Source organism: Hippichthys cyanospilos, chromosome 11 (genome assembly GCF_059441005.1).
Source record: "Hippichthys cyanospilos isolate Australia breed blue-spotted pipefish chromosome 11, RoL_Hcya_1.0, whole genome shotgun sequence".
Classification (NCBI taxonomy): Eukaryota; Metazoa; Chordata; class Actinopteri; order Syngnathiformes; family Syngnathidae; genus Hippichthys; species Hippichthys cyanospilos.
Window position 1 is genome coordinate 11560523 of NC_142379.1, and position 13158 is coordinate 11573680.

At 48.1% G+C, this 13158-nt stretch overlaps 1 protein-coding gene across 2 annotated transcripts in view; it reads right to left on the bottom strand.

Annotated features, from left to right (window-relative positions):
- The window catches only part of LOC148415888 (membrane-associated phosphatidylinositol transfer protein 3-like), a 78649-nt gene that overhangs the window by 30899 nt on the left and 34592 nt on the right, over positions 1–13158 (bottom strand). For both annotated transcript variants that reach the window (XM_088427841.1, XM_088427840.1), the window contains 2 exons: positions 11737–11807; positions 11390–11613 (listed from right to left, as the gene is read on the bottom strand). In XM_088427841.1, coding sequence (XP_088283967.1) covers positions 11390–11613; positions 11737–11807 — 295 coding nt within the window. The remainder of the gene's footprint in view (positions 1–11389; positions 11614–11736; positions 11808–13158) is intronic.

Sequence of the window (13158 nt, forward strand, 5' to 3'; positions counted from 1 at the left end):
AACGGACAGCAGGAAGTGCTGCAGGTGCTGCATTTACCGTTGACCGTACTGTTGGCCGCCTCTGGAGAAGTGCCACACCCCATGTAATATAATTTAATGAGAACTAGACCTATGATTATATTTAAAACATACTGTTGGTCATTAAGAACACATTCATTTGCAAGTTTTTGAAAATTACAATCATTTAACTTAGTCCTTTTTAATGAAAAACGGTCTAAATCTTACACACTGTCCCTTTAAATGTTTTTTTGGGGGGGCATACAAAAATTGGCCCTATACAAGCAAAATGATTAAAGAAATATTATTAGATCTCAAATTGCATATTAAAGTATATTCTTTGTCGAATCAGCCAAGTTTAGTTGAATATGTTGAAGAAATGCCAAGAGATGAAACACCAGATTTCCCGTTTAACAACCAGCAAAAAAAGCATTTGCAGTGTTGTTTTTTTGCTGGCATAATATACATTTCAGTTCAATAATTTCAAGATGAATAATTTCCCGCTGACGAGTTTGTGAAATACAGTTCCAGATTATCTTCTCAAATCAGATAAAAATCTACTCAAACCACATTACAATGATATCATCGGGTGTTCCGTGTTCTTTTGGATGTACTGTGTAAATTCATGTCGCTTCACGTCGCTGACAACACATTTTTCCTAACGAGCACAGACACAAACAATTAAAAACCAGCACTCCGACTAATAAATGCGGAAGAAAAGAGCAGTTGTCACTTGCTTTCCATCTCCTGTCACTTCCCCTTGTTAATACTCAGTGAGCAAATATATTTGAATTTTTAAAACCCTGGCTGGTATCCCAGCAGAGCATTTATGAAGAGAATCGCGCAGCTGTGGAACGACACCACGATGCCATGTGATGTGCAGCTGTCTGGCATGTAGGACACATCCCAATTCTCAGGAGATGCCATTTGACTGGAGCTATCTGGGGCTGCTTAGTGAGAGATCTTTTTGATTTTTTTCAAGCATAGCTCGGGCGCACTTGTAGGATAACGACGAACATGAACGACTTGAATTACACATTCTTCAAGACACGAGCTGTTGAATTGTTTTGGTGTGTGTTTATCTTGAGGAGCCAGCAAAATAGGAATTCTGGCTCCTAAATGATGGCGGCTAACATCAAAGCGAGCAGCAGCCAGCTAAAAAACTTCACGTAAGCAGACCTTAAAATTTTCAAATTCATGCTAGCTTAATGCTAACGTACAATACAAAATATTATTGAAGGACTAACAACACTAGCCTCCATGTAATGGGAGTTAAATCATTTGAAATCAGTGGTTCTCAACCAATTTTCAGTGATGTACTCCTTGGTATTTTATTTTTTCCCCCAGCCATGAACCTCCCTAACAGCGCAATGCATTTTCGGATGAAAAACAAGAGAGATTTAAAGTGTTAGTATCTCCTAATTAGCTATTTTCAGTAGCAAAAGGCTATTATTTTGTCTATTATTAATTTGATGACTAAATATGTTTTCATATATAATTAATCCCTTTCAAAACACTTTTTGCCACGTGCTTTCAAGTGAAAAAGACATCACCGGCGCACAAGGCTCCGGTAATGGCGAACCTTGCAAACCTAACATTACAAAACGAAGAAAACAGCTGAGCCGGGATTGGTCGCTACCTGAGCCTTGAGCACGCGTGATGCCATTAACAGTCAACAGCAAATAGCAAAATGTGTTTAATTGTGCACGAATAATAATAATCGAATTAATTTTAGACAAAATAACTTTGTACTGTTGAAAATGGTTAAATAAGTGTCCTAGCCCTTTGAATATGGAGCAATGTGCCAACATTGTTTGATTTATTAATGTTTGGATGTTGATTTGCCGCTCTTAAAAAGTAACAAATAACAAAACAGAAATAAAGAAAAATCTAAATTATAAATAAAGATGAAGCAAATATTTGTGCACAAATATTAATCAACATGTGTCGTCCTTTGGGAACATACAACATTGTAGTCCTGTTCTCAAAACAAAATCATTAACTTGATTTGAAATACAAATTTCAAGTAGCTGACTGATGCTAAGTGACATAACTATTTGTCAAACCATTCTGATATGGGAGAGTTTTCAGTATGATGACAGAGAAAAGCCTGCGGAATATGAAATTATTTTCATGAACTTGCAGTGGATTTGCTCAAAATTGGACTATTTCTAAAAATTTTTTAAAAATATTTTTTAAACTGCCATAGAGCAACTATTTGAACAGATAGACAATACCGTATAATAAAACTCAGACACATATTCTTTATCCTCTGCAAAAAAATGCTACTGCAGCCAATCAGTTCACTTTGCTGTGAAATTCTTCTTTGTCATGTCTTTTACAGCCCCCTGGTGGCCATCACACTCAATCGAGTAATTGCACAGCGATAAATAAACACACGAACCTGACTTCTTGAGCTAATCTTATTTTCGATGAGCTTCTCTTAATTCTCATCACAGAAAGCCTTAAGAGAGCTCGTGCAGGTCTGATGGACTTGTGATGAAAGCGCTCCATTAACGGCAAGAGATAACACTTGGACAACCCTCGCCCTCGTTGCTGTTAAGAGATAAACCCTCACGTGGGGAGGAAAAACCAGTGTTGACAGCTTCTGTCTTAATTGCACTCCAGCTGCAGAAATTCAAGCTAATATGCTCCTCGGCGTCTCTTCATTAGCAGCATGAAAGTGTAAATAGTCGTGGGTGTTACTCGCTACCTGCCAGAATAATGAGAGTCCGAGCCGGATCTTCCCTTCCTCCTCTTCCCTTTTAATCCGTCCTCCGGGGCTTTTCTCCATCCTGCCGCTCGCTTTTTAATAGTGCGAGTCTTTCTTTTCCATCAAGGTGGTACAGAGGTGGCGGGCAGGCGCCATCGGCTGGTGGGCGTGAAAGGAAATCAATGCGGGAACCTTTGGCTGCTAATTGGCCGTGCAGCATTTTCTATTGTGCAGCCTTTTCTCAGATGCTGTTCTGGCTCAAAGGCCAGTTTTGCCCATGTTGGCCTGAGAATAGGCGATCCTAATCTTTGCCTTTTCAACAATATGAAACACTCATTTAAAACATCAACGGCAGTAGCCATTTTGCCACTAGCTGTTGACTGAAAATGACTTACGGTTGCTAAAATCTCAGGTAATGACCAATCACAGTTCAACAGTTTTCTGAATTTTCTCATGCGACGTTCGCAAGGTGGGCTGTGACTGGTCGGTATCGAGTCCGTACCAACTCTGACGTCATTGTCAATCGACAGCAAATGGCAAAATGGCAGCCCCCTAAGATACATAAACATAGTTGGGTTTGCTGCTTAATTCATTTTCTACAAACAAAAATTCAACCCCTAGAAAACCTAACCTCAATGTGAAACCCTTTTAAAAAACCCTAAATTCAAAACTCAAACCAAGGCTCAAAAGAATCATTGGGTAACTCACCAAAATGCAATTGAAACCCAATTTTACACCTTAACTTTAAACCCTAATCCAGGTTTCCAACACTAATCTGTAAAACCAACGCAGGCAAAAAAACATCCTCCAATCTGAAACTGTTTGTTTGAAATCCAAGAGCTAGTCAGAAACCCTAACCCTTCTTTGTGATTGAAACCCTATAATCCAATTTAAAACACAAAATCTGACCTTGTCTGGAAGTCTCATTTGAAGAGCATTACAAATAAATTGCAAGGTACACTACATCCCCCAGAGTGTATGTTTGTTTATCCAGTAGATCGTAGAGTTTGTGTTGTTTTGACAGGTTACCTTCAGCAGCTCCTGTGGCTAATCAGATAATAACGTCGGGAACGTCAGGGGTGCCACAGGCTGTCTCTGACAACAGAACAAGCCAAGAAGATTCTCCACAGGGATGCCCGACATGACACCATTTCCAGTCATACCCAAAGCGGCGTGTTTGTGTGAAACCTTTTGCTTGCGCCACCTCCGCACCATTTTTTTTGTCAGCCAAACTGATGGCTGCGGCGAGGGAAAATTAGCCAGCGACGGCTTGCCACCTGTTCGTTGTCATGGTTTGTTGGGTTGTGGGTTTATTTTGAGGGGTTCTGTTTCTGTTTACGTTTATAGTTCCGGTTTCTGCCCCTGTCGCGTCTGCCTGCGTTAGTTTTGATTTAGTCCACCTGTCTGTTACCTGCGCCTCGTGTCCTCCAATCTGCTCCCTTTGCCTGTTGTCCCTGCCCAGCTGCCATGTGTTAGTTTGATTAGTTTGTGAATGTATTTAAGCCTAGTGTCTGTTACAGCCCGTGTCGGATCATTGTCTCTGTCGTGTCAGGTCATTGTCGTCTTGTAGTCCCGTCTCGTCTCGCCCATCAGTTTCGTGTATTCCTGCCAGCCTGCCCGTAGTGTTTGTTTTCCGTTTTTCCAGCTTGCCTGCGCCCTTAGTTTTTGCCGTCCTGTTTTTCCCGCTTTTTGTTCCCGTTCGTTGTATTAATAAACATGGATTTCATCAACCCCCTGTCCCGACGCTCCCCTGCTTTTGGGTCCTCCGCAACCACGCCGGCGTTCACACCCGCCGTGCACCCCCGTGACAGAATGATCCGACCAACGCAGGACCCAGCGGGAAGCCCGCGGCGGCGGACACGACGCCGCCGCCCCGTCCGCATCCGCTCTCAGCCCGCCGGCCAGCCCCGTTCCCCCAGTGTAAGACCTCTTGTTTTTTCTTCCGTGTTTTTCCCCTCGGAGTCCGCGCCTGTCCCCGCTTCTGATCTGTCCCCCGCGTCCGTCACTTCCGCGTTTCCCTCGTGTTCCTCCGACCTCCCTTACGACACGATTCTGTCCCCGCACGTTTTTTGTAGTTCCGATTTCGCTGATTTGCGTAGTTCACCTTCCGTCCGTCCTCCTGATCACTCTTCCTCTCCTGCTCGCGCTCCTCACTACACGTTAGAGTCTAATTTTTCCGACATCGAGGATTGCCCTCCCTTCGTCACGTTTCGTTCCAGTACCGGTCCTGATTTTGTTTACCCGCGTCCCTCTTCCGTCAACACTTTTTATCATATTCCGTATTCGAGCCCGTGCACCTCTGATTATGATTTTGATTCAGATTTTGACTATCAGTCCGGCCAGTCCTTTTACAGTTCGTCCGAAGACTCCGATTCAGAGCCCCTATTTGACCGTGACCTTTTCGTGGGCTCCCGGTTGGCATTTCGTGGCCGCCGGTGGAGGGGCCCGCGAAAAGGCCACCGCCCCAGTGACCACCAGAACCCATCTGTTCAGCCTTCCGATCCGTTCCCTCCTGTCTCTGTGTCCCCCTCTTGCCGCGCCCTGCCTACTTCCTCCTGTCCTGTACCACCCTCTTCTTGCACCCTGTCCCAAGCTCCTGTCGCGTCTGTACCACCGGTCTCTGTTCCCCAAACTTCCTGCCGGCGGGCTGAAGCGGCACCCGCCCCTGTCCCAGCGCCAAGGCGGCTACCCGCCCCTGTCCCAGCGCCAAGGCGGCTACCCGTACCTGTCCCTGCGCCAAGGCGGCTACCTGTCCCTGCGCCAAGGCGGCTACCTGTCCCTGCGCCAAGGCGGCTACCCGTACCTGTCCCTGCGCCAAGGCGGCTACCCGTACCTGTCCCTGCGCCAAGGCGGCTACCTGTCCCTGCGCCAAGGCGGCTACCTGTCCCTGCGCCAAGGCGGCTACCTGTCCCTGCGCCAAGGCGGCTACCCGCCCCTGTCCCTGCGCCAAGGCGGCAGACCGCCCCTGTCCCAGCGCCAAGGCGGCAGACCGCCCCTGTCCCAGCGAGCCGGCGCCCGGCCTCTGTGACCCCTGCGAGCTGGCCCCCGGCCTCTGTGACCCCTGCGAGCCGGACCCCGGCCTCTGTGACCCCTGCGAGCCGGACCCCGGCCTCTGTGACCCCTGCGAGCCGGACCCCGGCCTCTGTGACCCCTGCGAGCCGGACCCCGGCCTCTGTGAACCCTGCGAGCCGGCGCCCGGCCTCTGTGACCCCTGCGAGCCGGCGCCCGGCCTCTGTGACCCCTGCGAGCCGGCGCCCGGCCTCTGTGACCCCTGCGAGCCGGCGCCCGTCCTCTGTGACCCCTGCGAGCCGGTCCCCGGCCTCTGTGACCCCTGCGAGCCGGACCCCGGCCTCTGTGACCCCTGCGAGCCGGACCCCGGCCTCTGTGACCCCTGCGAGCCGGACCCCGGCCTCTGTGACCCCTGCGAGCCGGACCCCGGCCTCTGTGACCCCTGCGAGCCGGACCCCGGCCTCTGTGACCCCTGCGAGCCGGACCCCGGCCTCTGTGACCCCTGCGAGCCGGACCCCGGCCTCTGTGCACCCTGCGAGCCGGACCCCGGCCTCTGTGCACCCTGCGAGCCGGACCCCGGCCTCTGTGCACCCTGCGAGCCGGACCCCGGCCTCTGTGCACCCTGCGAGCCGGACCCCGGCCTCTGTGCACCCTGCGAGCCGGACCCCAGGCTCTGTGAACCCTGCCCGTCTGCCTCCCAAGCCAGTCGCCCGTCTGCCTCCCAAGCCAGTCGCCCGTCTGCCTCCCAAGCCAGTCGCCCGTCTGCCTCCCAAGCCAGTCGCCCGTCTGCCTCCAAAGCCAGTCGCCCGTCTGCCTCAGTCATCCCAAGTCAGTCTCCTGGCATCCCCGCCGTTTCTGATTGGCCCCCAGTGGCTGTCTCTGTCCAGCCTGCCGTTCCCAGTGCTGCCAGCCACGGTGCCGCAGCCTCAGCCTGTTGAGCCACCAGCCACGGCGCCTCAGCCTCCTGAGCCGCCAGCCTCTGCGCCGCTGCCTCAGCCTCCTGAGCCACCAGCCACGGCGCCGCAGCCTCAGCCTGTTGAGCCACCAGCCACGGCGCCTCAGCCTCCTGAGCCGCCAGCCTCTGCGCCGCTGCCACAGCCTCCTGAGCCGCCAGCCTCGGCGCGGCAGCCGCAGTCGCCTGAGCTGTCAGCCATGCCACCATTGCCGCAGACGACAGAGATGCCAGACGGTTCCCTGTGGTCGCCCCTGTCCCAGGTCAGTCTTGTGCTCTCACTCGTGTCTGTGGTCTGCACCCAGTGGCTGTTCCCTGATGGCACCCCGACGACGCCTCCGCACCTGCCTGACGGCGTCCAGCCGACGCCTCCGCACCTGCCTGACGGCGTCCAGCCGACGCCTCCGCACCTGCCTGACGGCGTCCAGCCGACGCCTCCGCACCGGCCTGACGGCGTCCAGCCGACGCCTCCGCACCGGCCTGACGGCGTCCAGCCGACGCCTCCGCACCGGCCTGACGGCGTCCAGCCGACGCCTCCGCTCTGGCCTGACGGCGTCCAGCCGACGTCTCCGCTCTCGCCTGACGGCGTCCAGCCGACGTCTCCGCTCTCGCCTGACGCCGCCCTGCTGACGTCTCCGCTCTCGCCTGACGCCCCGCCTGCCGATCTTCAGGGGCAACCGGGATACAAGCCTACCTGGGGTGGCTTGCTGTTCGCCATCGGGCGCCCAGGTCGCCCGCCTGACTCGGCCCGCCGGGCACATCTGCTCTGGCGTCCTGGCCGCCCGCCTGATTCGCCTCGCCGGGCGCCTCTTGTCTGGCGTCCGGGCCGCCCACCTGACTCGGCCCGCCGGGCACATCTGCTCTGGCGTCCTGGCCGTCCGCCTGATTCGCCTCGCCGGGCGCCTCTTGTCTGGCGTCCGGGCCGCCCACCTGACTCGCCCCGCAGGGCACCTTTCGTCTGGCGACCGGGTCGCCCGCCTGACTCGCTCTGGCGACCGGGTCGTCCTCTGGACTTTCCCCCTCGGGTGCATCCCGTTTGGCACCAGGGGTGCCTTTGGACTGTTTTTGTTTTTCTCCTGTGCCCTCCTCCGGTCCCCCTTCCGCCCACCCTGCCTCGGTTTTGTTTGCTTGTCGGTTTGTTTTGGGACGTCTGGGATCCGTCCCTTGAGAGGGGGGTTCTGTCATGGTTTGTTGGGTTGTGGGTTTATTTTGAGGGGTTCTGTTTCTGTTTACGTTTATAGTTCCGGTTTCTGCCCCTGTCGCGTCTGCCTGCGTTAGTTTTGATTTAGTCCACCTGTCTGTTACCTGCGCCTCGTGTCCTCCAATCTGCTCCCTTTGCCTGTTGTCCCTGCCCAGCTGCCATGTGTTAGTTTGATTAGTTTGTGAATGTATTTAAGCCTAGTGTCTGTTACAGCCCGTGTCGGATCATTGTCTCTGTCGTGTCAGGTCATTGTCGTCTTGTAGTCCCGTCTCGTCTCGCCCATCAGTTTCGTGTATTCCTGCCAGCCTGCCCGTAGTGTTTGTTTTCCGTTTTTCCAGCTTGCCTGCGCCCTTAGTTTTTGCCGTCCTGTTTTTCCCGCTTTTTGTTCCCGTTCGTTGTATTAATAAACATGGATTTCATCAACCCCCTGTCCCGACGCTCCCCTGCTTTTGGGTCCTCCGCAACCACGCCGGCGTTCACACCCGCCGTGCACCCCCGTGACAGTTCGTCCTATGTTTTTGTTTGTGTCAGGTTGGCCAAATGAGGCTCGGTGCGCCCACCTGAGCAACGCTGTCTTATCACATAACACCATTGATAACACGCTCATCATGTTATCTGTAGTGGTACTTAACACAATTTATAATGATGTCATTACAGCTAACACTATTCATAATGCTGTAATGGTCGCTGACACTGCTTATAACAGTGGTTCTCAAGTTGAGGGCCCCAGACCCGCGGGCTTCTACAAGATGTAATTTCGCCACTTTGAAACCTCACCCTTGTTGAAGTATTTATTTGTCTTTGTTACCGTTTCACTCTGTTTTATGATTGTTCCATCTTGGGAACAAAACCGGACAAATTAGCAAGACAAATTCAAAACTAAAATCAACTCACAGGGAAACAGCAGGGAGACAGCGACGGGTAGACTGGGGACTAATTGGAATGAGGAGGACAGTGACATACAATAGCAAGGTAAGACAATGACCCGACAAATAACTGGAACGAAAATGGGGCTTAAGTACAAGTACACTCATTAGCGAAACACGCAACAGCTGGATAGGCACTAGAAGCAGGGGAAACCGATTGGATGAAACAGGTGGAAGAAATCATACCAAATAGACCGACACAAGGAAAACATAACATGAACCCAAACAGAAATGAACAGAAACCCCACCAAAACAAAATCCCGAAAACTCAAAATACCAACGATAAACAACTAACCCGGATAGACATGACATCTTAAAACTGCAGGCCTACTGGAACTTGAAACTGTAATCCACACTCGAAACCCTACTTTGAAACTCTAAATATGGCTTGAAAGCTTATTTTGAAAACTGAACCCTCGCCTGTTAAAAACTTGTTTGAAATCCTACTTTAAATCCAACCCCAATATAAAACCTACCTTGCTACAAGGATTAAAACCCTAATTTTGAAAATAATTGTTGCTTGAAACTCTTACCCAAGCTTAAAATCTTATTTTGAAACTGTAAACATGGCTTGAAACCTTGTTTTGAAAACCTAACCTTTTCTGCTATAATGTTTTTGAATTCCCTAACCCTAACCCAGACTTGAAACTCGACTTTAAAAGCCATACACTGGTTTGAAACGCCAATTTATAACCCTAACTGAGGCTTAACAATCTACTGTGAAACTCAAACCATGGCTTGAAACCCTAAACATCGCTTTGAAACCTTTTCTAAAAAGCTATTCTTAGTTTGAAACAATAATTTCAGACGTGATCCCATTCTTAGTGGACCCTTATTTTAAGACTCCAATCCAACCCTAAAATCATCAATCGAGATCCAAATCATGGCTTGAAACCCTAATTGTTGCTTGAAATCCTTTTGAACAGCTATCAAGATTGAAACAGTAATATAAAGCAATTTTTGTGACTATATCACAATATTCAAAAGACTAACCATGGTTTGAAACCTTAATTTGAAACACCTAACCCTATTTTCAAACACAAACCTATCTTGTGACCCTATTTGAGATAAAACCTCAACCCTTACTTGACACACTACCACCATAACATTGGTATGAAACACAAACTTAAAACCCTAACCGATGGTTGAAACAAACATACATGAGTGATGATCATTTTCTTCACGCAAAACAGTTTTGGTAATCCGTGCAAATAATAAATTCCCTCTTGACTCCGGCAGAAACATGTTTTAAATATTTCACGTGCGAACAACTTTGAAGGCCGTGACGTGAACGTCAAGCCTATGCGGCGTCAAGGCACCCAGAGGACTGCTCTGTTCCTTCTACTCCGCCAAACGTGACTGTTCATCCAAAACACATTGAGCCTTAAAACCAAATGACGCAGACCAAATGTGAAACAAAGTCATTTGCGCCTAAAAAAACAAAACAAAACACATGTCGTAAAAGGCGGAATTCCATCTCATATATTCAACAAATTAGCTCTGCGCTTAAGAAAAAAAAAGGTGGTTTTAGTGGACGCCAGGCTTTATAATTCATAATGGGGGGCGAGGTGACACCGGCCGTCCACATCCATTAAGAACAGAATGCCACAAATGAAAGATGAATGCAAATCAAACATCAATAAGCACTGAATCCACAGAGATAGCTCTGCCAGAGAACATTAATCGCATCTTCTGTTTAATTTCACCTTGAGGCGTTTTTAATCATTAAAACGATGGCACAAGTTAGAATTGTTAAACATAATGAAGGGCCGCAGCTATCAAATATTTTGGGATTCGGGAATCTTACTGAATATTCTATCACATATAATAGTATTCCAATGAAAATGAAAATTATATTTTCGCTGGGTTCAAGAACAATCTTGATTACATTCATTCAGCAGAATGTTTAACTCTTTAGAAACCAGTGAGATTTCAGACAAATATTTCAAAACCACAGTAAGGATTTTTGCTAGCTAAAGAAGCACATTCGGGTTAGCCTGGCTTGTTTGAAATTTGGTCAGTGCAACTGTCTCAGGAGAGTCATTTATATGTATTAAACTGCCTTTGAAAATTAATCTGACAGCTCTTGCTAGCTTAAAGTTGAATGTTACTAGTCGCTAATGCTGCAAACATCTACTTCCGCTTGCTGCTGCTCGCTGCAAAGATTGGAGCCACTGTAAATTGAGCACCAGGCCCGGTATAACGCAATGTCAGCATAATCAATTCGTTTTAAGCTTACTTAATTAGCATAATTAGCATTCAAATTTGATTTCAGGGCAACATGGCTTGGCTGTTGAGGCAAGTCAAACGTTACGCCTCGACACGCTGCCAGGTTCTCCTTTAAAATAAAGGCAAACCAAGGCAGTGAAGTTCGTATGTTAACGAAAAGCTTTATTTTGAAGTTGATAGCTGAGGCGGAAAAAAAAATGCCTCAAGCATTTTTTTAACCACGGTACTCAAGTCATTTGAGGACTGATTTAAGTTCAAATATATGGTATTATGGCAGAAGCAAACTTGCTGAAATTACCATGTCAGAAAGAGGCAATTATATAAAGTGACGAGTATTAGGGAAACAATAAAAAAAGACTCACTTGGAGACTAGCGAGAAGGCTTCAGCGCACACCGGAGGACACGGCACCAATTTAATCATCACATGCTCGGCAGCGGCTTGGAAATGCGCCCGCGTGACTTTTTCCAGCACGGACGCCAGCGTGGCCACGTCGCCGGCCTTGGCGCTGGGGTCGCCACCCACCGTGTCTAGGAGGTTGCCACCGTGCACCACCAGCAGCAGCACGTGCGTGCGACATTTGGAGTTCTACAAAGAGAAGGGATCCAACTTGTTGCTCATTCGGCATGTGGCTGCTTAGCCAAGATTTAAACTTCTTTTTTTTTGTTTTGTAATTGTAAGGCCCTCAAAACAGTTGTGTGTTTGTGATACCTCGCCGTCCTCCAGTCCCTCGATGCTGCTTTGTGGAGCACAACGTGGATCGCCCAGCTGGTAAAGGCCTTCTGAAAAAAGAGGGTGAGTCAAAAAAAAAAAGTTGAGTCAGAAGTGGGTTGTAGTTCTGGAAAGTCCCTTAATTCTCAATGGCCATCAAGCCATTTCTAATTTTAAAAAATCATCACTTGATGATACAAAATCTTAAAATAAGAAAATTTGACCTTGTCGGTCAGTCATTTTAGAATGAGGAAAACATCACAGTACTTAAAAGGAGAAGTAAACCCCCAAACCCTCTTTACAATAATCCAGTCTCTGTGCCCCTACAACTGTCGTCAAAACGCAGCATTGTGATGAATAGTGCATTTATGAAACATGAATCAACTGAATTTATCAGGTTTTTTTTCCCAATTGCTCTGAAAATGCCATCTCAGTTATTTAATGCTCAAGTAACCACTAGACAGATCATCTTGGTATCTGACTTGGTCATGTGACTCACGTGAGCCACGAGCAACTGTGATGTCATTGTCAGTTGCCAGCATGTGAAGAAAAAAAACGTGTGGATTTTCAATGTTGTATAAATCCCGCCGTATTAGGAGCATTGGTTGCTCCATAGAACATATCATTTTAAATAAAATTTGGGGGTAAGATAACTCCATCGATTGTTACATGTCTCGATTTCAAGAACAGTCACGGTATGATGCAAAAGCCTGTTAAAATACAAAATGTTTTAGTCTATTCATGGATCAAACATTTGATGTGAATTATGCCCTTCAGGTTCTTGAGAAGAATCACTGAAACACAGATGAACATGCGCATTCAAAAACCTAGGATCAGATTTAAAGGTTATAATAAATTATAGGTTCACCTCAATTTCATTCAAAAGCTGAAAATCCATTCCCTTTTTGTGAGTAATGTATCTTAGCAGGCTTGTGTGATTTGACTTCCGGCTTTGAGGACGTGACTAAAATCGCCATAAAATTGCTTGGGGGACTGAACTTTATTTGTTTGACTTTTTCAGAGTAACCTGGGATTTGCCTGAAACTTGAAGGTTAGAACTTGACATTTACTTATGACTTGCACATGAGTTACTCCCACCTCCGCAAATGGATATCGATCATTGAACGCGGTCGATATTACCTTAATGCCCCTTGATTTGTCTTCATTGCACCTGCGGAGTAGCTACTTCAATTTGGTCAGCTGATAAGCCGTTTTTTTGGTTTTTACCCTGCAGAAAACCAGCCAAGCTCTGGAAGCTTCTGTACAGCATGTCACCTCATTCCGTTTGCTCTCTAATAGGATGTTTATTTGGCTTTATTCTGTCCTCCGTTCCCAGCCTGGCACACACAAGGGAGCTCACCGCACAACACTATTTTTGGTCAGAAAATCAATGAGGGGACATTTTGCTTCCTTGTAAAGAAA